General features: G+C 39.7%; 1 protein-coding gene across 1 annotated transcript in view; it reads left to right on the top strand.

Annotated features, from left to right (window-relative positions):
- The first annotated feature begins 353 nt into the window (after window positions 1–353).
- Window positions 354–27530, top strand: part of Dnah11 (dynein axonemal heavy chain 11) — a 278195-nt gene continuing 251018 nt past the window's right edge. The window contains 8 exon segments of the mRNA XM_069996108.1: window positions 354–419; window positions 1572–1718; window positions 7434–7630; window positions 8031–8220; window positions 9219–9318; window positions 12811–13022; window positions 20422–20655; window positions 22590–22757. Of these exon segments, the coding sequence (XP_069852209.1) occupies window positions 1656–1718; window positions 7434–7630; window positions 8031–8220; window positions 9219–9318; window positions 12811–13022; window positions 20422–20655; window positions 22590–22757 (1164 nt within the window). The 5' untranslated portion in view covers window positions 354–419; window positions 1572–1655.

Raw genomic sequence — 27530 nt, 5'->3', positions numbered from 1 at the left:
GAGCCCGAGGAGGCCGAGGAGCCCGAGGAGGAGGCCGAGGAGGAGGAGGAGGAGGCCGAGGAGGAGGAGGAGGCGGCGGCCCGGAGGGCGCGCACTTTCGGCCGAGACCCGCGCGTGCGCTTCCTGGGCGCGCGCTTGCGGCACCTGCTGGGGGTGCGGGAGGAGACGTGGCGGCGGCACCTGGAGAGCGAGCGGCGCCGGCGGGTGCTGGGCGACTTCGTGGAGAGCGGCGGCCCCGCCGGCCTGGTGTTCGGCGTCGCCGCCTCGGGACGCCTCGAGGCCTCCCGGGAGGTAAGGGAGCCGCCGCGCAGCCCGGCGGCCCAGCCCCGACAGCGCCCCGGCCCGAAGTTAGTTCTCCAGAAAGCCAGCCTTTGAAACCCGACCCAGACCCTCCCGCGAGCTGGTCGGGCGAACCGGAGGTGAGAAAGGCCAGCGCCTCCTTCAGGCCAGGTGACGGAGGCTTCAGTCCCCCGGTGTCGTTCTGGAACTTTATCCGTAAAGGAAGAACAAAAGTAGCCGCAGCCTGGATGCGGCCTGGCCTGCCTAGGAACCACGCTTGTATTCCCACCCCCGGGAAGAAATCTTGGGTCCTTGAACAGCCCTGAGCCAAGCTCTCCAAACGCCCTGCTGCGTGCCAGCCACCTGGGAAGGGAGGGCTTGCTTTCCCCTAGCTTTCCCTTTACCCCTCCCCGCCCTCCTGCTTTTCTTCTTTTGGGATGTGGATGTTAGGTATGTCAGGTGGGTGGTATTACCCCAAGTACAGCATTTGTATTTAGCGTTGGTCCTGTGTGAAGTTTGCAAGAGTCTCTGTTGAGGTGACCTGCATGGGGTTAATGCTGTAAAATCCTGCTTATTCGTGTTTCCCAGGAGGTGAGCAGGCTCATGGGGTGGGGGCTGGGGGAGAGAGAGAGAGAGATCGTCATTTTGGTACTCTCCTAAATGGTAACTTTTAGTTTTAAGTTTGTTTGTTTGTTTTTTTAGGTGAGTCAATAGGACATGTCACTCCAGTTATTATGGAAGCTAAGTAAATAGAGTGATAGCAGCAGAAATAACTCAGTAGTTCTGGAAATATAAAAATATCTTGACCAAACACCTTTCTGCCTTGAGAAAAGAAATACAAATTAACCTGTAGGTCCTATGTTTAATCTCTGGTTTGGCTCACTTCCAAAGAGGAAAAATCTGATTAAAAACATAAGATGGAAAGAATCTACATTGTATTACTTTTCTCACTGTTTTTGTTTTTGGCAGTCTTGGGGCTTAAACTTAGGGCCTACGCACTGTCCTTGAGATTTTTCATGTCACTGAGATTTTTTTTTTTTTATGGCAGGTGAGCATGTGTTGTGTTATACTTACATGCCCTTAAAGGTGATACTTCCACACCAGTAAGGCTGTGAAATTAACCTCATTAAAGAACAAGGAAAATTGTGTACCCTTTACAGGACACGGAAAAACAACAGAACCCACCAGGTTGGGTGGGCACCATGCCAGGTTTTATTCTATCGACAGTTGCGTATAGCAGTCTTCTTGTTAACTACAGTGAGTTTGAACTAATTACCTTGCTCTCCTTTCAGATTCCAAGAGATGCAAAACATAAACTTGTTTATGTTGCCAAGAAGATAGCTGAAGAGAGCACTGGGGCCGATGATTTTTCTCACATGGTTCTGTTTGGAGAGCTACCCACTTCACCTCTTAGACATGTAATCACTTTCCTAGATGAGGTAGTTGTCTGTCTTTAATGTCTGAATCATTTCGTCCCATGACACTTGGAATTTTTGGAGACAGCTCTGGTTGCTTAAGAAGAAGCACCTGTAGAAACCAGCCTGTGTATGGAGAGTGATGGCGTTCAGGCTGTTTGTGAAATGAACTAGTACTGATGATAATATCCAGCATGTGGGTTACTTGTCAGCTCATTCTTCCTCTTCCAAACAATGGAAGTAACCACAAGCCAATCTGAATTGACTAGGTTCTTCAACATTCAAACGTATTTGTCAGATTTTTTTTTTTTTTGGATTGTTTTGAGTAATATTGGGCCTTGAACTAGAGGCTTCATGCTCTAGGCACTGTACCACTGGAGTCATGCCCCAGCTCCTCTTGCTTTCATTATTTTTCCAAATAGAGTCTGGGTTCACTAGGACCTCTATCTTTCTAATTACACTTCCTGGAGAGCATAATGATAAGCAGGTGCTTTTTATTGATTGAGATGGGGGTGTTGTAAACATTCCCCCCTCAGCTGGCCTAAAGTAAGGACATCATGTACTGTTACTTGGGTTTACTTGAGGCTTATGTTTGGTATAAATGAGGCTATTATATGACTGAAGATTTTTAGAAGCAAGGTTTCTGGCTTACTACCTACATACAGCTTATATAATTGGCCAATGGAGAGGAGTTTGTGATGTTCTGTTAGGGACTCCTAAATTTTGCCCTATGGTCACAATGTCTGTCCTCAACACCAAAATTAGAGAGTCATCTGCTTTCCTGATATTTCCACTTGCTATGTAATTGAGGTCAAAGTGGAACTTCTGTCTTTCCCCCAGCCTTCCCTTTCTATTATTTATACTTATCCCGAGGTTAGTGATGTGAACTCTATCCTTGCAAGCCAGAACACTTCAGTCATCTTCTTTGGTGTCTCATATGAATTCCATTGGGAAACTGCACAATCCTTACCCTCAACATATCTTCAGACATAGTCCCCATCTCCTCTGCTTCTCCCTGTCTTTCCCCTGTATTACTGCATTGGCCTCTACTGGAACTCCTGCCTACATTTTGTTCTCAGTGTAACAGAGCCCAAGTCAGAACACTTCTCAGACCCTGTGTTGGCTCCTTGTTTTACTTTAAACAAGTGTCCAAACACAGAGACTAAGACTTGACTTTGCTGATTTTTTGGAATTAGTATTGGCATCACCAGGAGACTTGTAAGCCATGCAGGATCTTAGGCTCCACCTAGAGCAGCTGAATTACTGGTTCTGGTCCTTATGGAAAAGCAGAAGTACTACTGTGAAGTCTATGGAGTTTGTAATTCCGTCTTCCCTCACCTCCCTTAAAACCTCAGAAGACATACACTTACCACAAGGACTTGGCTCTTACTGTTTCCTCTTCCCCAGAATCCACTTAGCCAGTCCCCACCTGTCTTTGGCTTTGGTAATTTTCAGTGATGCCTTCCTCTAGACGAATAGGGACATGTACCAGGTGGAGAACAGGATGTGACAAGTGAGACTCCCACTTTTGGAGCCAGGGTTACATATAAAAATAATCTGTAAGGTAAGTAATATTTAAAAACCAGCACACGGTTTACCTATATGGCCTTTATAATTTTTTAGAAGTTTCCCACGGTTGCACCTACAAACATTTGTTAGATATGGAGTTCCCTCCACAGTATCTTGAATGGGTAGGGGATCGATTGGAATTGGAATGCTGCCTTCTCACCACTGGCAGCTTAGGAAACAAATCATCAAGGTTTGTTCGTGTGTGTGTGTGTGTGTGTGTGTGTGTGTGTGTGTGTGTGTGTGTGTGTGTGTGTGTGTGTGTGTGTGTGTGTGTGTGTGTGTGTGTGTGTGTGTGTGTGTGTGTGTGTGTGTGTGTGTGTGTGTGTGTGTGTGTGTGTGTGTGTGTGTATGCTTATGTGTATGCATGCGCATGCACATACCAGTACTGGGGCTTGAACTCAGGGACTTCACCCAGCTTTGTTCACTCATAGCTGATGTTCTACCACTTGAACCACACCTTCACTTCTGGCATTTAGCTGGTTAAGTGAAGATAAAGAGTCTCTAGGATTTGTCTGCCTCGGATGGCTTTGAACCTCAGATCCTCAGCCTCCTGAGTAGCTACTAGGATTGCAAGTGTGAACCACCAGTTCCCAGCAAGATTTTTTAATCTGTTGAATTTTACTTTTTGTGTTGCTACTGGGGCTTGAAATTAGGGTCTAGGTTCTGTCCCTGAGCTTTTATGCTCAAGACTAGCACCCTACCACTTGAGCCACAGCTCCTCTTTCAGCATTTTGGTGGTTAATTGCAGAGAAGTCTCACAGGTTTTCCTACCCAGGCTAGCTTTGAACCACAATCCTCAGATATCAGTGTCCTAAGTAGCTAGCATTATAGGCGTGAGCCACTGGCACCAGGCTTAAAAAAAGTTTTTTTGAACATGAAATGTTTAATACTGTTGTTAGAACTTGAAGGCTGGATTCCCAGCAGCACACACAGTAAATGCATCCAGTCTCAGCAGGGAGGCAGAGAGCCAAACTAGAAATGATAGGCACAGTTGGCAAAGCTAAGATGGGTCTGGCAGGGAGTAGGGCGAGCCTAGTGCCATCTTCCACATCTGTAGGTGTGGCAGGAAAGGTGTGTGTGTGTGTGGGGGGGGTTCTTGGAGAGAATGTCCCTAGGTCTTGATTTACTTGGAGTTCTGGTTTTAGATAGTAATGGGTCAGTTAACTATATCCATTGATAATTTTTAGCACTTCTTTTTAGTCTGAAAACAGCCATATTTGTAGGCTACGTAATTTGTTCCCTTTAGTGTTGAAGGACAGGGGAGGTAGCTGGATTGGGAACTGAGAAAATAGGCTGTTGATTAATCAGTCTCTCAGCCTTATGTCTTCCGTTCAGGTGATTGTCAGCAAAGCCAACTGCTGAAGTGAAATCTGTGTGTTTACTGCAAGACAGTTATGGTAGTACATGTTCTCTGGAGGAGATTAGTCCGGGGGCAGCCTGATTTGGAAGCTCCATAAGTAGTTGAGGCTATTTCCTCAGAATAGTATATATGAGGTGATGTTGCAAAGTTTCTGTTTTGGAGGCTGGACGTCAGACTAGAGTATCAGCAGGGTAGAATCCTCCCTTAAAGCACTGTTTCTGGAAATAAGGCAGGGTAAGGGAGGAAGAAGATATTATTCTAGATTTTTATCTGTAGTCATCTGTCTCCTTAGTAAGCATCCAAATTATTTTGGTTTTCAGAGGAAGGCTGAGATATATCCTTACAAATCACAAAAGCTCAACAATTTCCAAGTAAACCAAGCCCTCAAATTAGTTACATTGCTTTGTATACAGTTGGTTGATAAAATCACTTGCAATTAACAAGCAAATCCTGGGCCTATTTGTTTTAAGTTATAATCTTAAAGATGCTTTAAAGTTTTGCTTGAATAACTGCTTTCCAAAACATATGGCTCAGAATTTCATAGGAGTTTTCTCTACAATGCAGTACACAAGTATGCTTTAAGAGAAATTGGCAAGTGGTAGAGCCCCAGCCTTGAATGAAAAGCAAGAGTGCAAGGCCCTGAGTTCAAGCCATCTTACTGGCACAAAGCAAAACAACAAATTGAGAAGTTGGCCACATCATAGTATATTAGTATGTTAGACTGAAAATTAAAGACCCTAGTACATGAGTGTTGACGAAGAAATTTTCCTTGCTTATAACTTTCCAAAATCTGTTGGTACCAGAAATTTAATCTAGAAAGTAGTTTCCTGGCAGACGAATGAATGCACGGTCATTCCAACAAGCCTAATAATGTCTTCATTCTATTTTCCAAAACTCTTCACTCCCTCCCCCCTCATCCACACAGCCTCATTGTCTTGGAGGTGCTAGCTCTAGTTCAGGCATGCCCTACTAGGTCTCCCATGATTTTTGTTTGTCAGGATGCAGTTTTCTAGAATGCTTTGCTGTCCTACACAGTTGGGGCTGCTATTAGTGCTGCTATAAGGAAATGCCATAGACTGGCTGCCTTATAAATAGTTTATAGCTCGTTGTTCTGAAGACTGGAGAGCTGAGATCAAGGGAGCAGACAGATTTGGGTTTCTGATCAAGGTTCACTTCCTGTTTCTGATTCTGTCTGTGTCCTCACCTGGTCAAAGAAATGAAATTCCTGGGCCCCCCATTCAGGGGGCTCTGCCCCTAGGACCTACATGCCAGCCATTGGCTGGGGCTCAGCCCACTGACAGGAAGGGTATGGTCTCCTCATACATGTGCTGTGAACACACAGACATTCAGAACATCATATCTGCCTTGCTGTGTTCTTTTATCCAAAAGATTCAAGTCAAATAATGGCTTTAAAGAGTGCCTGCCTTCACACCATTTTGTCCCCCAAACAGTTGACAGTTTCACATAATACCAGTTTGAAAACCAAAGTGGATCTTCAGTTTTGTTTTAGTTAACTAGACAAGTTGAACATTCTTAACAGGAAAATGCAACATCCGAAATACTCTAAAATCTGACACTTTTGAATGTGAACAAGGGTACAGTGGAAAATTCTATACTCTGTTTATGCAAAAAGTTATTAAAAATATGGAAGAAGCCAGGCACGGGTGGCTCACGCCTGTAATCCTAGCTACTCAGGAGGCTGAGATCCAAGGATCACAGTTCCAAGCCAGCCTGAGCAAGAAAGTCCATGAGACGCCTATCTCCAATAAACTACCCAGAAAAAGCTGAAAGTAGTGCTGCGGCTCAAGTGGTAGTGAGCTAGCTTTGAGCACAAAGAGGCTCAGAGACAGTGCCAAGTCTCTGAGTTCAAGCCCAAGGACCAGCAAAAAAAAGAGAAAAATTACCTTTATGCTTTGTACATATCACAAATGTGAAACAAATAAATTTTGTTTAAATTGGGTGCCAGTCTCCAGATACCTCATAATATATATCATCACATATCTCTATGGTATATGTGCTTTATCTCACGATATATATGAATATATGATAGATCATCATATATCTGTAAATATTCCAAAAGCTCAAAGAATCTGAAGTCAGAAGCATCTCTGGTCTTAATCATTCTGAATAAGGGATACTCATCCTGTGTTGTCAACATACCTTTAAAGAATTAGAGTAACTGTTTTTGGAGCATTTTAGCTAATTGTAATTTTATAATGCGATAAAATGGATGAGATGTATCAGAAAAATGAAAAAAAGTTTAAAATGAATAGATGCCTGAAAGGATACCTTAAAATGAACAGATGCCTAAACCAACATGCGCTCTTATGAATAATGTAACACATGCTGGGGTTCTGAATGTAAACAGGACACTGTAGTGGCGTTTGAATATCTAGTTTCCTGGATGCTGCTTATTTGGAGGAGAAAGGAGCTCTGAAAAGGTCTATGTGCTTGAATAAGAAACTTTTCAACTAATTCAACTTTAGTCCATAGGGATACCTCCCAGGGCTGGAAAGATTCCCACCCTCGGCTTTTTTTCTCTTCACTAATATATCTGCCAACAAGCCCAGTTGTCATTAAGATTGCAGTTTACAACTTACTGAAAACAATTTTACTTATTTCTTGCAGTGTTAGAGTCAGCTGCTAAATCAAAAGCATTGATTCAGCATTCATTCTCTCTTCTCTGTAGATTTGATATCATAGGAGGGTATTTATGAAATGAAGTAGTTTTGTTGCCAATTTTATATGACAAGAAGAATCTTTGGAGAAGCGCCTTGGTTGTAAATTTAAAAACATTTCTTTTTCTGTAGATCTTAATGCCAATTCTTTCTAATAAGAACAATCACAAATCCTGGTCATGTTTCACCTCACAAGATATGGAACATCACCTAGAACTCATGAAAACCAAGATGCACATTTTTAAAGGCAAAATGTCTAGAAGAACTCTTCTACCAATTCCTACTGTTGCAGAAAACATTGACCTGGAGCAGAATTACTCAGAGACAAAGTACGTAATGTTGTGGAGCACATAACATGTTACAGTGGAGAGACAACCTTCCCATTTACTATCCCATCCAAACTAGTTGCAGATGCAAAAATAGAGAAATATTATAATTACATCATAACTTTAAAATGTGTATTTCCTTGCAAAGTATACTTTTAAAGGAAAATAGTTTTCCTTTAAAGTTTTTTTTTTTGAGGCTGTGGTAACATTTTTAACACTAGAACATGCTAAATATGGAGTAAAAGGATGTCACAACTCAAGGACATGAGAATAATGGATTTTTGAAGAGCTTATACTTAGAAAACTGGTATAAGGATGTATAAAATAACTATAGTCCACATTTTATCTTCATCGAGCTAAAATTACCTTTGAGTTCTCTTATTAGTCATTTTAATATTTGCAGGCTACCATCAAATGAGAGGCGAATACTCCATGCAATTGAATCTGTGGTTATTAAATGGTCACATCAAATTCAAGAAAGTATAGAAAGGGATTCAGTACAGCCTTTGATAAATGGTCTTCACTTGATACCTTCATATGAGCTGGATTTCTGGACAATGAGGAGGGAGAATCTATCTAGTACTTACAATCAAGTAAGTAGAGAGCCCTTGGCTAGGGAGGGCTGGTACCACCTTTTGAACAGTGTGCTTCATGATTGCTGGGCAGGCGTATTATCACTCCAGATACTCCACCAGCCTTTTTTTCATTGGTTATTTTCAAGATAAAATCTCATTTTCTGCCTGGGGCTCAGCTGGATCTTGATCCTCTTTATCATGCTTGTGTTAGTAGCTGTGGGATAACAGGCTTCAGAAGGTTTAGAAGGGGTAATTCAAACTTTTTGCCAAGGTCAGATTCTAGGTCTGATTCTCTGTAGACTCTACTTCCCAAGGAGGCTAGACTTACAAGCTTGAGCCACTGCCTCCAGCCTAAAAATTGTTTATCAATTGAGTAACCAACTGTAGAATAAATTCTCCCAAGCAATGATAGCCAACAATTTTAAAGGTTTGTCTTCATAAGATTTAATAGTCTTCTCTGACTCCAAGATGCTACATATATGGTATGTATTTCAAGAGAACGAGAGTTAAAAGTGATTTTTGCCTTTAGAAGAAATTTTGACATTTGAGATCATTAGAAATATTTAGTAGCAGTTGAAAAAGAAAAGTGGGAAAATGTTGAGGATGTAAGATTTAATCCATCCTGTCTTCGTAAATGATTTGGAGGCGTTGATCTCTTTCACCTTAGTGGGTGATAGCTTTAGAGTTGACTGCCAGTGTTTGCTACCAGCATTAATGCTAAGAATTAGTTCATTCACATGCCTCAGAGTTTTGTGAAACAGATCAAGAAATTTTATATGGAATTAATAGTTTCCATATATAATATGGAAATGGACTTTTCTGAAAATCCAAATTGAAAAATACTAAGTACAAGCTAAGCTTACGGAGAAATATATCAAAATGATTTTTTTAGCTTGAAATCAGATATGCTTTTGAGTATTAATGACCATGCACATTGAGTGAAAGTGGAATATAATTTAAATATTTTCCTAATCCAGCTCCTATTTATTAAAGGATTTTTTTCCCTCTTTTATTAGCTTCAGACTCCAATTGTGCTCAAGATGGTTAAGATCCTGAAAACAAAACAGAGCAGCTATTTTCCTACTTTGAAGGACATTTTTGTGACTGTGGAAAATGGTAAGACTCATGTTCCAGGGCCTAGTGTCAATGTCATGATCTCTTCATGATCGGGTCCCACTCCCTGCTCAGCCTTGACATTTACCTGCCTCCTGGCTACCTTGCTACCCTGGGCATAACCATGACGTGATTGCACTTCATTCTTCTAGTGGCCAATTCTTCTCACCCTTTGTTCTTTATTTTCTACCTATACTACCGACATGGTTCAGCTTAAAGGTTTAACTGGAGCTGTGTGTGGAAAGGTATGGCCCTCAGTATTTAGCAGAGGCAAAATGAAAGCTCTGGGGAGAGGTTAGAAAACCAGCAGTTGTGCTGTGATTTTAGTCTATTTACCCACTAGATTCTGGATGTGCTGGGTCTCCAGATATTTAGCTTACAGTCATTCAGAGTCACCATTGACATTGTGATTAAACTTGTGTGATTGGAAAATTATAAAAAGACATTCAGCTAAAAAATCTCATCCTCAAATGTGTATGGTGGCTCATGTTTCTAATCTGAACTCTTAGGGAGGCAAAGAGATTGATTATGAGGATTATGGTTTGAAGCCAGCTTGAGTAAAAAGTTCATGAGACACCATCCCAACAGAAAATGCTGGGCATTGTAGTGTGTGCCTATAATTTCTGCTGTGGCAGGGGGTGTGAATAGAAGGGGGACAGTCCAGGCTGGTTCTAGCAGAAGTAGGATCCCATCTAAAAAGTAACCCCAGCAAAAAAGGATGTAGGTGTGGATCAAGCAATAAAGCACCTGCCTAGCAATTGGGAAGTTGTGAGTTCAAATCCTAGTGTACACACACACACACACACACACACACACACACACACACACAAAATGCACGCGTGCGTGCGTGCGTGTTTTCCTTTGCTTGTTCTCTTAGTCTCTAGTTTGAGTTCCAAATATAACAACTCTCCCTGGTTCCTGACTTCTGATTACATTCATTGTTCATGTTTATACAAATATGTGTACATATATATGATAGTAAAGTTTTATTTTTAATTTTTACTGGTACTAGGTGCTGTCTCTGAGCTCCTTTTGCTTAAGGCTAGCACTCTTATCACTTGAGCCACAGCACCACTACTGGCTTTTTCTGTGCTTCATTGGAGATAAGAGTCTTACAGACTTTCCTGCCCTGGCTGGCTTTGAACCTTGATCCTCAGATCTCAGCCTCCTGAGTAGCTTGGATTACAGGTGTGAGCAACTGACACCTGATAATAATAGTTTTAAATAATAAAATTAAAACTGACACAGATACTGGTTTTTGCTTGTTTTAACAACTTGAAATTTCCCTTTTTCACCCACTTTATGTGACATTTGGAAGGTTGGAAGATAATTATAGTGCCCTTAAAAATGTGTTGCTCTCTTTTTAGGATTTTCTCCATGAGTTCTGCTTGAAAAGAGGGCCTAAGGGGAAATATTCAGTCTAGGGTATTTGTCATATATGAACTGCTATCTGAACTCTGCTTACAAAGCATGTTGAATTTACTCTGCCTCTGGTATTTAATGGCCAAATTGGCCTGTTAAAGCTTTCTGGGCAGAATCAGTGTGTGAACTTAGAGCAGTATTTTTCACTCGACATTATTATCAATTGTAAGCAAGATCTTTGCCATAGGGTCCAAGGTCTCTACCATAGATGCCACCAACCATTCCTAATAAACAAAACAAAACAACCTATTTTCAGACATTATAAATGTTCCCAAAGGCAAAAAATCACTGGTTGCAAATCACTGGAATGAGGTTTCAAATACACTTATCCAGGCTCTAGGCTTGTAATAGTTTGCCCTCAATAAACAGAGGTGGTTGGCATTACTTGTGCACAGAATTCCTACAGGAATGAGTCCCAAGGGTTTTGGGAGCCTAATGGGCATGAGGCCTGAGGATTGCTAGAAAATACTTCACAGTGAAATACATGACCTAAATACACATGGACTGGTAGAAGACCTGTTTCAAAGGTCTACCTGGGACTCAGAAAGTCAGCAGGCTTAGCACATTGTAAAAGCACTTACCTATTAAATGCAGTTATTTGAGTTTGGAACTAAGACGGACAGAAATACATGGATTTCAAAACCTGAATAAATCAGAAAAGTTCTGGAATTTTCTGGGTTTTTTTTTTGTAAGTTTTGTTGTTGGATTCAACTAGTATGTTTGAAGTAGATTGATATGACTGAAAGATCACCAAGGTGTGTGTGTGTGTGTGTGTGTGTGTATATGTATGTATGTATATGTACGTACATACATATTGTACATGTGTGCACTAGTATTGGGGCTTGAACTTAGAGCCAGGGCACTCTCCCTTAGAGCACCAGCCTTGAGCAAAAACTATCGCTTGAACCATACCTCTACCTCTGGAATTTTGCTGGTTAAGGAGAGATGAGTCTCTTGGATTTGTCTGCTCAGGTTGGTTTTGAACCACAATCCTCAGATCTCAACCTTTTTTTTTTTTTTGTCGGTCATGGGGCCTGAACGAATGGGCTTGGGCGCTGTCCCTCAGCTCTTCAGCTGAAGGCTAGTACTCTACCACTTGAGCCTCAGCCCCATTTCCGGCTTTTTCTGCTTATGTGGTGCTGAGGAATTGAACCCAGGTCCTCATGCATGCAAGGCAAGTACTCTACCACTGAGCCATCTTCTTAGCCCCAGATCTCAACCTTGTGAGTAGGATTATAGCGTGAGCCACAAGTGCCCAGCCTATTTGTTTTTTTGACATAAAAATTTTGGGATCACATCAGAAAATAAAATTTAGCTTCATTCCTTACCTTTATAAAACAACTTGTATTTTGTTCATCAAGGTATTTGCAGGCTTAGAAGCAAAGCGAAGTGTGTTAGAGGAAAATAACCAGTTTTAACCCAGAAAAAAAATCTTTAGAGTTGGCAATGCAATCACTAGCAGCTTCAAAATATTGACTCTTGTCTCTACATCTGTAGCATTTGAAATGTTTTCCTTGCTCCTGTCATGCTGAATGGGTTCTTTTTTTTTTTTAAAACTCATGCAACATAAAATTAACCATCTTACAGTTAAGTTCATCTAGGCCCGTTCACAGTGCTATGCTATCATCATTTCTGCATTATGCTATCATCATTATGCATTGCACATAGTCATTTTAACAGTTAAATCTTAGGTAATAATGTAATGGAAGATTTCCCAATCACTGCTTCAGCTCCCCTCATAGGAAATGGCATTAGGTAAGACCATACTCAGAGGAGTTCCCTTAATCCAAGCCCTAAAGGAAAGGCAGCAGCATGTTGATGCTGAGCTCCCCCAGCGTTCCCGCAGGAATGAGGAGAAAACCTTGTAAATTCTGAAGTTTCTTCCCTCTGGGTCTTCAGACACAATTACTTCTGCTTTGTGAGTAACTAGACCAGTCCTCTCCTGCGTGTTGAAGTTACAAGCTGCTCCTGGGTTGATGGTATCATGAAAAAGAAAATATGGGCATGTTTGACATGGCTTTCCTGAACCTGTGAAAGTGTACAGCCAACAAACTGAACTATTCTTGTCTTCAGCTCTCCTGGAAGCCCAAGATGTAGAACTACACCTGCGACCCTTAAGAAGGCACATTCAAGATCTCCAGGAAAAGGATTTCCCGCAAACCCTCATTTTAATCACCCCATTATTTCATACCATCTATCTTATCTGGAGCCACTCCAAGTTTTATAATACTCCTGCTCGGATTATAGTCTTATTACAAGAGTTTTGTAATCTCTTCATTGACCAGGTATGAACATTAAAACACTAGGAAGAATAAGAATCATTTTCATGAGGTAGGTTTTGTTAGACTAGTAAAGAATAAATCAAGATTACAATAAGAGCACGATTTTCCTGTTTTCGGAAGGATTTTTATGATAACAAAGACCAGGTGACTTCTTATCCTGAATGGTAAGCGGGCTCTGGAAATAAGTCAGATACAAGCAAAGAACAAGTTGTTGCTGGATTTTGTTTAAACAGGTTTAAAAGACAGATTAAATGTGGAGATTTAAGGCAGTTTCCCCACAAGACTGCTTTGTCTCATACCTTCTTTGTAGCCTTCTCAGGTTTGCATGGGAACATTGCTCATGGAAGACATTTGGAAAATGAAGTTAAGAGAATTATCCAAGAAATTATCCTTGAAAAAAAAAAAACAGTGCTGGAGTTATCTTGAAAGAATTCAGATTCCAGAGTTCAAGCCCCATGACCAACCAAAAAAAAAAAAAAAAGAATTCAGATTCATTGTTGATCTTTAATCTCTTCTTATCTAACTTCCATTACTTAAAAAAATAAAACTGGACAAGCCAGGTGTTGATGGTTCACACCAGTAATCCTAGCTACATAGGAAGCTGGAGAGCTGAGGGTCATGGTTTGAAGCCATTCTGGGCAGGAAAGTCTGTGAGGCTTATCTCTAACCATCAAAAAAACGCCAGAAGTGGAGCTGTGGCTACCATTAAGTGAGAAAGCTCAGGGACAGTGCCTAGGCCCAAAGTTTAAGCCCCAAGAGTGGTACAAAAACAAAAAACCCTAGATTACCTCCATCCACACGTCATCTTTTCTGGGTCCACAATAACATCCCAGAGCTGAAAGATATTTGGATTCTATCTAGTCTAGGGATTTTATTTAATTAAGTTTGTGTAAGTACTGAGACTTGAACTCAGGGCTTTGACACTGTCCCTTAGCCTTTTCACTCGAGGCTGGTGTGCTACCACTTGATCTATAGCTCCACTTTTGGCTTTTTGGTGGTTAATTGAGATGATATTCTCATAGACTTTCATGCCTGGGCTGGCTTTGAACTGTAATCCTCAGATCTCAGCCTCCTGAATAGCTAGGATTATGACACCTGTACAGGGTTTCGAGATTCTTAGCGTGTGTCTTAGTCTATTTGGTATGTTATAATTAAATACCTCAAACACCAATTCATTTTCCCACAGTTTCTGGAGCTTGAAGTTTGCATCAGAGCAAGAGCAGGGGCTTACTTAGTTGAGGGCTCTCTTCCTGTCTTACAGGCAGTTGGCTACCTCCTTATGTTGTCCTCACTGGGCAGTCTTCGCTATTATAAAGACACAGTCCTATTGGATAATGGCCCTGCTCTTTTAATATCATGTAACCTTAACTCTACCTTTTAATCACCTTGTATCCAGCTAGCCTCATTTGGGGGCTTAGGCCTTCAACATACTGCTTTGGGCACAAAACAATTTCAATATTAGATGAATTAAATTGAGATTTGAAAGGTGATATTTGCTCAGTTTCTCTGTTAGGAGGGAAAGCCAGACCAGAGGAGAGCTGCAGAATTGGAGTTTAGAACTTCTGGAGACAGCAAGTGAATTCAGTTTTGGAGTTTTGTTTGTTCTCTGTCCCTCCCCACTTCTCTGTCTCTCCCCCTTTTCCTCTGTCCCCATCCATTTCCCTTTGTTGCCCTCTTCCCCCTCTCTGCTTCTGAAGAGTGAAGTGAATGTATAAAATCTCTGGACTCAGACGAGCCATAATCCTGATTGAACCACTTAAGGGAACTTAAATTATTCCCCTGAGCCTCAGTTTGAACTTGTCAATGGGAATAATATCTAGTTAGGGGCCATCGTGAGGATCAGAAGAGATAACAGGGAAATGCTCACTGTGGCACCCCACATTCAACAGAAGTTTAGTAAAAGTCAATTCCTTTCTCTTCTCTTGCCAAGCTATTGGTTTCGCAGCTAAGTGCAGCCATCAACAGGATGTGCAACAGGTCAGGTCCTTGTCATAATTTATTGTCATCTCCTCTGTTTCTGTTCTTTTAGTGTCAAATTCAATTTTTCTATGTTGTTGAGCCAAGTGCCTTAGGCCCCAGAGGTGTAAATCATCACAGGAGACTAGTAGAGTCCCTGTTGCAGGGCCAACAAATACAACTATCACTTCCTCCAAACCATTCTACTGCAAAGCTCTATTAGCGGCCTTCCCTTGGTATGGGTGACTTGAAAGAAGTCCTGGTTACCTTTACACCTGTAAACATAGTATCCTGGCTCCTATTTCTATGTCAACAGCCAGAGTCTACCAAGCTCTTTGACTTTTGTCCAAAGGTCTCATTGACCTGATTTTCTTGATTTTTCCAAAGTAGCACATCTTGGACTTTGTAGTACATCTGTCCTCACACATTAGGAATCAAAACTTAGCAATGAGAACCAGGCACCTTGTGGTGTATGCCAGTAATCCTAGCTACTCAGGAGGCTGAGATCTGAAGATCATGGTTGAAAGCTAGCCCCAGAAGAATAGTCTGAGAGATGTATCTCTAATAAACGATCAAAAAGCTGGAAGCGAAGCAAAAGAAACTTAAGGACATCACCCAGGCCCTGAGATCAAGCCCAAGGACCAACACACACACTTTCATATCTGGATTCCTTAAAGACTTAAGTCCCCATCCTCACATGTTTGTTGGCTGTGTTTAATATAACACTGCCTACTGCTTATTATTTTGCAGGGAACTTTTTGAAGCCCTTTACAAAATATATTAGATCCATATAGCATTGGACATGGTGTACATACCTGTAATCCTCACTACTTGGGAGACTGAAGCAGAAAGATCTTCATTTGGAAGCTAGGCTGGGCTACAAAAAATTTTTTAAAAAAGTAAATACAAGTAAACCTTCATAGCACAGTTTTAATATAGACACTATTAGTAGCTCCAGTTAATAATTAGACTGAAGCCCTGACAGGACGAAATAACTTCTCCATGATTACCTAACTAATGATTTAAGTTCTTGCTCATTATACTACACTCCATATTTATGATGTGTTTATTCAAATTATGATATATGTGTTATGCTAATGATACTTATAAAATATTACCATTGTATAACATTTGTAGCAATGGAAATACCCCTGAAGTTCTATAACTCAGCATTGTTTTTTAGCTTCTCCTAAAACTTTGGTGTCCTGATTTACTTTATCATACCTACAATTTTGTTAGCTTCTTAAAAGGAGTTTTGTCATTATGGGATATTTAGTTTTTTTCCCCCCTAGCCTTCTCTCTTATAACTGCATATAGAAAAATGATACAAATTTGGATAATTGGGCTATTTCTGATGTTGATCAAAGGTTATAACATTTTCATGGCTCTGGGTGACTTTTTTTTAATTTACGATTTTTTTCTAAAACATGTCAATTATATTTCTATAAAAAGTTTCATTATTATCTGCTTGTTTTGAACATTATCACATTTTAGAGACTCGAGCTCCTTCATTGGGTAATAGTGATAACAATTCTGTTTCTGTTTCGTTTGTTATGGTTTGTTTTTTAAGGCAGAGTCTCATCTGTGGCCCAAGCTGGCCTGGCACTGGCATGATCACACATTTTATATACATTTCATAACTGTTTCTTTGATCTTCCTGTGCTTTGTTTTCATGAATTTATTTGGCCTGTTTTTAATGAAAATTAAGTATTGTTTGACCTGTTATATACTGGAGTTCATAAATCTATGTTACATATTAAAGGCCACAAGCTGACATTTTATCAATTCCATTTGATCTACAGATCCATTCAGTGTTTTTAATTTGCACAGTAATATTTTATTTAGAAAATTAGCAGTGATGCTGAAATTGGAGAGATTTCATTTAAATGCCAGCATTCCAGCCTCCTCTGGAGAGTCAAACATAGTTGCCACACCATTTGCTGCCCAGGTGGTAGGGGTTACAGGTGCACCTTTAGGTGGACCAGGTGCTGCCCACATGGTTGCTAGGGCTGTAAGTACACCTTCAGATGTATCAGGTATGTCCATGTGACCACAGTGTTCAGTGTTTGTGTTATTCCTGATCTGCTTTACTCATAGCATGCCTAACCCTATGACTGGGTATTTAGTCATGAGGAACCAGTTAGTTCAATGGGAATAAATGTGTTTCTCTTTAGTTGCTGTAGTGGCCATTATTATTGCCATTTAGATCAGCCATATAAGAAATGTCTGGGGCTGGGAAGGTGGCTCAGTGGTAGAGCGCTTGCCTTGCATGCCTGAGGCCCTGGGTTCGATTCTTCAGTACCACATAAGCAAAAAGAAAAAAGCCGGAAGTGGCACTGTGGCTCAAGTGGTAGAGCGCTAGCCTTGAGCTGAAGAGCTGAGGGACAGTGCCCAGGCCCAGAGTTCAGGCCCCACAACCGGACCCAAAAAAAAAAAAAAAAAAAAGAAATGTCTGGTCACTTGACATGATGACACAAAGGTAGGTAATGGGTCTTAATGTCCTGCCTTGACTCCATATCCTGGTCACTGTGCAACATTGTCCTGTAAAGCCTGCCATCCTCTCTGTTCTATGCTTTTAGTATCTCTGTTATAGAAATTGTCCCCTCCAGATCCCTGGTAAGAAAGAAGTAAAGTCTAAGCAGTAAAGTTTGCAGAATATGTCAGAATTGAGTAAAAATAAGAATCCACAAAACATAAAATAGAAAAGGAGCTAAGTATCCAAGTAGCATAACATCATTGATAAATTGGCTGACAATTAATTGGTTTATTAATAAGTTGATTAGCTGTAGAGTTGTACCCTAGTATCTAAGGGTTGGTGGGCTGCAGGACCGACCGCTCATAGTGACCAGACTCCACAGATGGTCAAATTCCTTGTTTGAAACAGTTAATTTTGTTTATAAAAATCTATGCATATTATCCTGTTTATTTTTGTACTGTTTCTGAGACTTGAACTCAGGACTAGGGCATTCTTCCTTAGCTTTTTCATGCCAGGGTGATGCTCTATCACTTGAGCCACAGCTCCACTTCCAGGTTTTGGAGGTTAATTGGAGATAAGAATGTCATGGACATTCCTACCCAAGCTGGCTTCAAATCTCCATCCTTAGATCTCAGCCTCCTGAGTAGCTAAGATTACAAGTGTGAGTCACCAGATCCCAGCCCTTACAAGTGTGAGTCACCAGATCCCAGCCCATTCTATGTATTTTAACGCATTGCTATATTGCTTCATAGTACCTAGTTCAATGTAAAAATACCATAAGTAGTTGCTATAGTGAATTGCTGAGGAAATTACAACAGAATATCTATATGTTAAGTAAAGGTACAATTTTTTTTTTTTTTTTTGTTCAGTGTGGGGCTTGAACTCTGGGCTTGAGTGCTGTCCCTGCACACTTAAGCTCAAGGCGAGTGCTCTACTGCTTGAGCCACAGTGCCACTTCCGGTTTTCTAGTGTTTTTATTGGAGATAAGCGTCTCACGGACTTTCCTGCCTGGGGTGGCTTTGAACTGTGATCCTCAGATCTCAGCCTCCAGAGTACTTAGGATTACAGGCGTGAGCCACCGGTGCCCGGCAAAGGTACAAAATTTTTAAATGTGTTTAATCAATGAATCATTGAATTCATGCATACAGAACTAATAGATAAGCCAGATACAGGTAACCCACTCATATAATCCTCGCTACTCAGAAGTATGAGACCTGAGGATCACAGTTTGAAGCTAGCCTGGCAAGAAAGTCCATGAGAATCTTATCTCCCAATAATCACCAAAAAGCCAGAAATGTAGCTGTTGCTCAAGCAGTATAGAGAGCCAGCCTTTAGTGAAAAAGCTAAGGGACAGCACCCTAAGTTCAAGCCCCAGTACAGGCATATACACACAAAAGAATCAGTAAGTAGACATGAAAGCTTGACTGTGTTTTTGTTTCTAAGATCTTTTAAGTGGGACCAGTTCATTCTAAATCCAGTGGCTTTTTGTTTGTTCATGCTGATACCATTAGCTATAAGGTAATAGAGCTAGTGTGGTTGGGTGTGCTGCAAGGGTATGTGGGAGATCATGAAAAAGGAATTCAACGCTTAGGATCTAAAAGACATCATGAGCTTCTCCTAATTCAATTTCTTCATTTTACAGATAAAGGAAATAGATCCTCTGTGACAACTTATCTAATATCACAAAAGCAATTAGTGACACCTGGCCTAATTATGGCCATGTCTCTTGACTCCGGTGATATTCTTTCACATCTTCTGTTGCTTAGTGTAAGGAGATAGGCTTGAGGGTTTGTCATTTAAGATATTGAGTGTCATCACTTTGTCTTTGGGGGTCTTGCTAACAGTGGACTGTATGAACATGGAGTTAATTGGCAGTGATGGTCTAAGCTGTGTGAGGGCCAGCCAATAGGTACAGGGGGAATTAAGGGATGACTTGTCCCAGTGGTGTCACTTTAGGTAACTAGGTAACAGGAAAGGCAGTTGAGTTATCTACACAGATTTTAGTTTCCTACATGTCAGAGAACAGTCCGTGTGTGTACAGAATATACTATACCAATATACCGAACCAAAGTATAAACCGCTCTACAATACAAACTGCAGTGGGATTATGGGCAATTCTGTGTAGAATGTCATCAGCCTTTGTGAAAGATTACTTTTCTTTCCAGATTGCGTGGGAAATAATGAAATTAAGATGCATTAAAAATGTAGCATACCAAAGAACCTTTAGAATATGTGGCTCTGTAAGGTTCTTGGGGTTTCTGAATAACAAATAGAATGGTCCCACCATGGAGGAGGGACCTAGATAGTGGTCCTGTGAGCCAGTGCTTAGTGTTCCATGGGCCTGCTAGCTCTGTCTTTTTTATCCTCTCCTTTTCTTTTCCTCTTTCAAAACATGTTCATGTGGCATCATTCAGCTGGCTATATATCCTACAATGATGCTTAAGCCTGCAGAGGAGAGTTTTGCTATCCCTAAAGAATTTCCAGTGGTATACCAACCTAATCAGTTCTTTCTCGCTTTTGTAAGTGATCCCCTACTACTAGGTAATTGGCCATGTTCTGAAAAGTCACATTTTGATAGATTACTCCTCTATAGCTTGTGTATTTCTTTATATGAAAAAGTGAATACAGAATATTTGCTGGCAAGAATACCCATGTGGATTCAGATCCCACAGTTGTCAAATGTATGAGGTGTAGCAAAAATTTAGTCATTGCTAGAAAACATAAATCCAGAAACAGTCCAGAATACATAAATCCAGAAAAAGTCAAAACTGTTGTATATTATACTAACGTATATAAAGAGACATCATTAAATTCTATCTGCCTGAGTTTCTAGAAATTTTGCTTTCTATCTCACAACATCACTGGCCCAATTCTAGATATTGTCCATTAAAATGATTATTGAAATGCATAGCTCCAGTCTGAAACTATTAAATATGAATTGGATTGTCATTTCTTTTTATTGTCTCCTAGGCAGTGGCTTACCTGTCACCAGAGGACCTTTTAAAGGGAGAAATCGAAGACTCACTGGAAAAGGTGCAGGTGGCCATTAACATCTTAAAGACTTTCAAAAATTCTTTTTTTAAATATAAAAAATTATTGGCAAGCTATTTCATGGGAAATACAGAACTGAGACCTTGGGATTTTCAGTCTTCTCTGGTGTTCTGCAGATTTGACAAGTTTCTTGACCGCTTAATAAAAATAGAGGTATTAATTGATTGATTTTTGTTTTTGTGGGTGGGGACCAAAAAAACTGTAGATGAAATGGGTACCACTGGTTCATTCCTGTAATTCTAGCTACGCAGGAGACTGAGATCTGAGGATAGCAGTTCAAAGCTAGCCTAGGAATAAATCTGAGAGTCTGTCATCTCTAATTAGCCACAAAAAGCTAGAAGTGGAAGAGTGGTTCAAGTGATAGAGTACTTGAATAGAAAAGCCAAGCAAGATTCCAAAGTCCTGAGTTCAAGCCCCAGTACTGGAACACACAAGCCAGTAGCTTTTTGCATGACTATGGAAAAGTGAACTCCATGTGAGGGAGGGAGGTCTCATTCTTAGTGATCTTATTAGGAACTCATAACCAGTGCTACAAAGATAGAAAACTGTTTTTTTTTTTTTTTTTTTTTTTTTTTTTTTTTTTTTTTTGCTTGGTCTAGGGGCCTGAACTCTGGGCTTGGCTGCTGTCCCTCAGCTCTTCAGCTCAAGGCTAGTGCTCTACCACTTGAGCTACAGCGCCACTTCCAGCTTTTTTCTTTTTGTTTATGTGGTGCTGAGGAATTGAACCCAGGGCCTCATGCATGCAAGGCAAGCGCTTTACCACTGAACCACCTTCCCAGCCCAAAAAACTGGTTTGAAAAGCTTTTACTTGGCTTTGTTTTAAATTCATTTTTGATCCTAACATTACACTGAGTTCAAGTAGGTTTCTAGTAGTGAGTCATGGCTTACATGATTTTTACATGGCTATGATTTTTTTCCTTAAATATTTAAGAGGAAATATATGAACATCTTAGAAAACCCACATACCTGAACATACCTGAAAACCTACATGATAATTTCTAAATAGCATACAGTTTTTTTTTGTTTGAGAAAGAATATTGCAATGTTGCCCAATGTTGCCATGCTTATCAAGTACTGATATTACAGGTATGTGCCACCATGGCTGGCTTTCCAACTATCTTTTAGCATATAAATAAAAATATATACATATAGTACATAAGTAGTATAATATAAAAATACATTCAACAAAATATTAATACTACTTATATGCCAGGCACTGGTGGCTCACACCTGTAATCCTAGCTACTCAGGAGGCCGAGATCTGAGGATCATGGTTCATAGTCAGCCCAGGAAGAAAAGTCTTTGAGACTCCTATCTCCAATTAAGCACCTAAAAAAAAAGCTGGAAATAGAGCTAGGGCTCAAGTGGTAGAGTGCTAGCCTTGAGCAAAACAAAAAAACAAAACAACAAAAACAAAACTCTTAGGGACAGCATTTAGGCCCTGAGTTCAAGGCCCAGGACTGGTACATAACATTTCTTAACACTATAAGATGAAAGGGTCTGGAAATACATGTTTTGGGTAATTTTTAACAATACCTACCTAAAACTGAAAATTGAATGAATAAGCACATATGCTTGTGTGTGTGTCTGTGTGTGGTTTTTAACTAATAACACTGCCTTCTTTGCAAAGCTCCTTAGCAATTTTGGATTTTATTACTGATTTGTTGAATTCCACTTCAAGATTTGTTTTCTTATTGTCACTTATTCAGCTGGAATGCTGAATGGGCAATGCTAAGGGCAATTATTACATCTCTATCCTGACAACTTTTCAGTTCCTTTTAGATGAGGACATTGATCCAACTCAAAGCATAGGCAGCTGAAAATACAGCTTTTGCATATACCATTAGAGGAGTCATGTCTCTAGTAAATTTGGCCTAGACAGTGAAATACTTCTTTTCAGTACACTTGAAAATGAAGAGTGTGAACTTAAAAATGAGCAATTACTGTGTTCAGTTAATGGTCTTTTATTCTCTGTCATGGAAAAACCTACTGACCAATTTTGAATGTTTAAAAATGTTCTTTTAAGTCTTCCTGCTCATGATAATACAAAGGTATATTTTACCATTTTTTTTGTATATTTTACAAAGGATATATTTGTCACCATATTGGAGTTTGAGAAGCTGGAGCGACTGGAATTTGGTGGTGCCAAGGGAACAATTTTAAATGAACAAATCTGGAAGATGAGTGAAGAACTTATGGAATTCTGTAAAGTTTTTAAGCAGAGCATTTATGACCTATGTGACTTCGAGAACACGGTAATGTACCTCTGACTTTTCATGTCGTAGAAGCTAGCCAAAAGGAAGGAAAGAAGGAAATGCAGATAGGCAGGCAGAAAACCAGAAAGGCAGAATGAAAGACAAAGACAGAAAGTAAGGAATGTTTTATATGGAATATGACTTTATTCAGCATTATGTTCATATTTGGCCAGGCAACCATCTTTGAAATGTACAAGCTAGTGTGTTAGCCTTATAAGGATGTGGTGAGCAAACTTGATTCCTTAGACTTTTAGTGCCTTTGGGGAAGCACGGTTAATGGGAGGAGGATGTTGGTTGGCAGGTACCCTCCCTGTAACTGTGGAAAAGTAAGATACTCGGCAGATATTCTGAACCAGTCCCCAGAAACTTGTACAAGGTATGGCAATGGAAGGCATTCAATACATGAAAGCCAATGCGTAGTTCATTGAGTGAGAGCTTGAGTTGATTCGAGCTCCAGTAATGGTGTATGTGTGCATGCACACACACAAATAGAATATAGAAGTTCCTCTGGCAATACCTTAAAATTAATACATGAATGAATCAAAAGTTTACTCAACTTGTATACTTATATTGAAGACTTAACTTTTTTTTTAGGTGAAGTGGTTGGATATCATTAATGCCTCAAAATGTTTTTGCTTAATAAGCTGCTTTCCCTGGCACTTTTTAAAATTGTTTATATTATGTTGATTTCTAATGAAATCAGTTACGTATATGTGCATGCATGTATATACACACACCTCCCTTTGCCTTTCTCCTTCCTTGCATATACCCTCATTCATGAGTCCGCAGTTCCTACCGTACACTCTGCCTCCACAACACGTGAATGGCGTAGTCAGCCTTCCTACACTTTGCTATTGAAATAGTTTAAATATATGCCAGTAAATTAAATGACTGCTGGTCATTTCTTTATGAGATACGGTTTCTGACCTTTCTTGGTGTGGTGAAAGGTCTGTCAGCTGTTGTGGTGCCCATGTGCAGAAGCCGAGGATTTTTTCAAATGTTTCCTGAAGAGTGTGCTTGACTTTCTCAGTTATTTACATTGAATGGAAAGGTTCCCTCAGGTATTATCTTTTCCCCAAGGAGGGACCATTTGAGATGTAGATAGTCAAAGGAGAGACTTCTTCAATGTTTCAAAGTTAGTTAGGCGATATTAGACTCAGTAGCTTTGTTTTGCTGGTTTTCGGTGGTGCTACTTGCTTAGTTATCTGAGAAACTATTTCATCAAGAGTAGAAGTTATTCTTCTTGAAGGCAGTTCCTTGGCTTCATAAGCCCTAATCAGATCACCTTTCATATTCCCGAATGTCAGCCATTGTGTCAGAACCTCCACGTACGTTTCCACAAAGTTGTCACAGTAAACCTGAGAGTGGCCACTTAGGCAGAGGACAAGTATGTTACCTGAGATTATAGTTTCCAGCTGGTTCAAATCTAGAGCTCTCAACCCAAACCTTGCATTCTTTTTACTGTGTGAAACTTGCCCCAGGATCTATGTCCGGGATGGAGAAAGCCAGGTATTTCTGTCCTCATTTTTAGTAGAATGCTAAGACAGATACTTAGTGTGATATCTTACTAGGATCTAAAATACCTATTTTTGGTGTTTTCAGATAAGGTATAACTTTTTTATAATTTATTTTTTATTATTTAAGTGGTTGTACAAAGAAGTTCTCATTCTACAAAACAGTATATGATACACAGTGTCTGACAACATTGTCACCCATTGCTCCTTACCCATCCCTTTTCTCACTTTTTTCTTTAATTGAGATTAGGTGATTACATAAATTTCACATATTTCACAGTATTGTGGAATAGTGATACTTAAAGTCACAAACACATTTTAACCTTCATAAGGCAAATTGTCATTATCATGGTCGATACAGTTCATGAATTCTATGAGCTTTGACAATACAAGTTTTTTCCCTCCATATCAGGTGATTATTTACATTTCTTTCCTTTTGCTTAGTGTAGGCAGTTCCCACTTATTCTGTTCCTCCTTCTGGCCTCCCTCCATTGTAAGGTATCACTTTTTAGTTCAGACTGGCCTCCAACTCACTATGTAGCCCATGGTGGCCTTGAATTCTCAGTCTACTGCCCAACATTCAAAGTGCTTGAGTTACAAGGCCTGCATGACCAGGCCTGTAACTCAAAGGGAAGGCTGCCTACTAAAAAGAGCTTCATTAAAAAAAGATCTACAGGGCTGGGAAGGTGGCTCAGTGGTAGAGCCTTGCATGCATGAGGCCCTGGGTTCGATTCCTCAGCACCACATAAGCAGAAAGAAAAGCCGGAAGTGGCACTGTGGCTCAAGTGGTAGAGCTCTAGCCTTGAGCTGAAGAGCTGAGGGACAGTGCCCAGGCCCAGAGTTCAGGCCCACGACTGGACCCCCCCCCCAAAAAAAAAAGATCTCCATTCTGACAGATGTACAAACTGCAGAATAAAAATGCAGGAAATATGACAATCTAAAGCAATGTGGACTTCCTCAACTCCTCATAACTCCTCAATAACTAAATCTAAAGATACTGAAATTGATGAAATCTCAGATAAAGAATTCAAAAGTTGGGCTTTAGGTTATAGCAAATTAGTAGAGTGCCTGTATAGCAAGCTTAAGGCTCTGGATTCAAACCCCAGAAAGGAATGAAGGAAAAAAAGGAAGGGATCAAAAATCTAGTTTAAAAAATGACAGATGGCCAGGAAAATTCAGCTTGATAAATCAAGTAAGGAAGTCAGGAAGGAAGGAAGGAAGGAAGAAAGAGCTGGATGAGAAAATCAAGTTGGTGAGAAATTCAATGAGGAGATTGAGATTCTGAAAACCAACAACAGCAAAAAAGAAATATTGGAAATGAAAAATAACACAATGGAAAGTATCTTCAGTAGACTAAATCAAGCAGAAGAAAGACTATGAGGAATTGATAAGGATAAAAAGTTTGCACTGAGCAATAAAGAAAAAAACATACATGACCAGTACTTTCAAGAACTCTAGTACATGATCAAGAGACTATACCTAAGAATTCATGAGGTAGAAGATGCTGAGTTTTAAATCACAGGCATAGAAACTGAATGCAAAAATTCCCCCTAACTTCAGGGGCTATATGGATTGTCTTCCAAATTTAAAAAGGCATTTAGACTTCAAATAGATAGAACTAGAAAAAGAATTTCTCCATATTACATTATGGTTAAAATGCTAAGACTACAAAATAAAGAATATTGAAAGCTACAAGAGACAAATACTAACATTACATATAAAATCAAAGACCACAAATTCTGTAGGACTGCTTAACACCTAAAAGCCAGGAGAACATGGAATGATAATACTTCAAGACCTGAGAATAATAATAATATAACCAAAATTACTATATCTCGAAGTCTTCTTTTAAACGTTGATAAAGAAATAAACACCTTCCAAGATGAGCACAAACTAAGGCAAGTCATATCCACTATACCAGCATTCCTGTCTTGGGGTTCATTTCACTTAACATCATCTCATATGGTCATATGTACATAGCTTTTGACCTTTACTGCTTGTTCTAGACATGTACTAGTTATTGCAAATAAGGGAAACCATGGGACCTAGGTTTCTTTGGGCCTGGTTTACTTCACTTAATATAATTTTTTCCAAGTCTTTCCATTTCCTAACAAATGGGGCAATGTTGTTCTTTTGATGGAGGCATAGAATTCCATTTTATATACATATATATATATATATATATATATATATACACACACACGCATATATACACATACATTGATATATATATATATGTACCCCATTTTTTTGATCCATTCATCTACTGAGGAACATCTGTGTTGGTTCTATAGCTTAGCTATGATGAATAATGCTACAATAAACATAGTTGTGCTGGTAGCTTTAGTGTGGCCTTGTTTGTGATCGTTTGGGTAAATGCCCAAAAGTGGGATTGCTGTGCCATAGGGGAGCTCTATGTGGAGTCTTTTGAGGAACCTCCATACTATTTTCCAAAGTGGTTGAACAAGTTTATACTCCCACCAACAATGCAGTAGGGTTCCCTTTTGGCCACATCCCCTCCAGCATGTGTTATTAGATTTCATTTTTTTCTTCTTCTTTTTATTTTATTAAATTGTGAAAATACTATACAGAGGGGTTACAATTACATGGGCAAGATTTCTTCTTCTTTTTCCCCCCTTTCTATCCCTTCCCGTCTTCCCTCCTATCACCAAAGTTGTAAAGTTTGTTTTTCAACATAATGACCTGAACATCTCATTGTTGCAGTGGGTCCACCTGTATCCCTATTTAAACGATTTGTTTTTTCCTTTCCCCTCCACAAATTATACCAACATCAAATACATGAAAGCAGGGGTTATTATTGTGGGGGAGGGACATACAAAGCAGCAAAGAAATCATCTTATGAATATGTTAGAAATAATCACATGAAAGAAAAAACATTTGAATACTTATCTTGGGGTTCATTTTGCCTAACATTAACTTATCTGACCTTTTCTGCTTGTCTCAGACATATACTAGTTATTGAAAATAAGGGAAACCATGGGGCCTATGTTTCTTTGGGCCTGGCTTACTTCACTTAATATAATTTTTTCCAAGTCTTTCCATTTCCTAACAAATGGGGCAATGTCATTCTTTCTGATGGAGGCATAGAATTCCATTGTGTGTGTGTATATATATATATATATATATATATATATATATATACACATATATATATATATGTATATATGTATATATGTATATATATATACACACATATATATATGTGTGTATATATATATGTATATATATATATATATAT

The sequence above is a fragment of the Dipodomys merriami genome, unplaced genomic scaffold (assembly GCF_024711535.1).
Source record: "Dipodomys merriami isolate MVZ:Mamm:240054 unplaced genomic scaffold, mDipMer1.0.p SCAF_5, whole genome shotgun sequence".
NCBI classification, from domain to species: Eukaryota; Metazoa; Chordata; class Mammalia; order Rodentia; family Heteromyidae; genus Dipodomys; species Dipodomys merriami.
The sequence above is the reverse complement of the archived record's forward strand: the minus strand, read 5'-3'. Positions and strand labels throughout refer to the sequence as shown.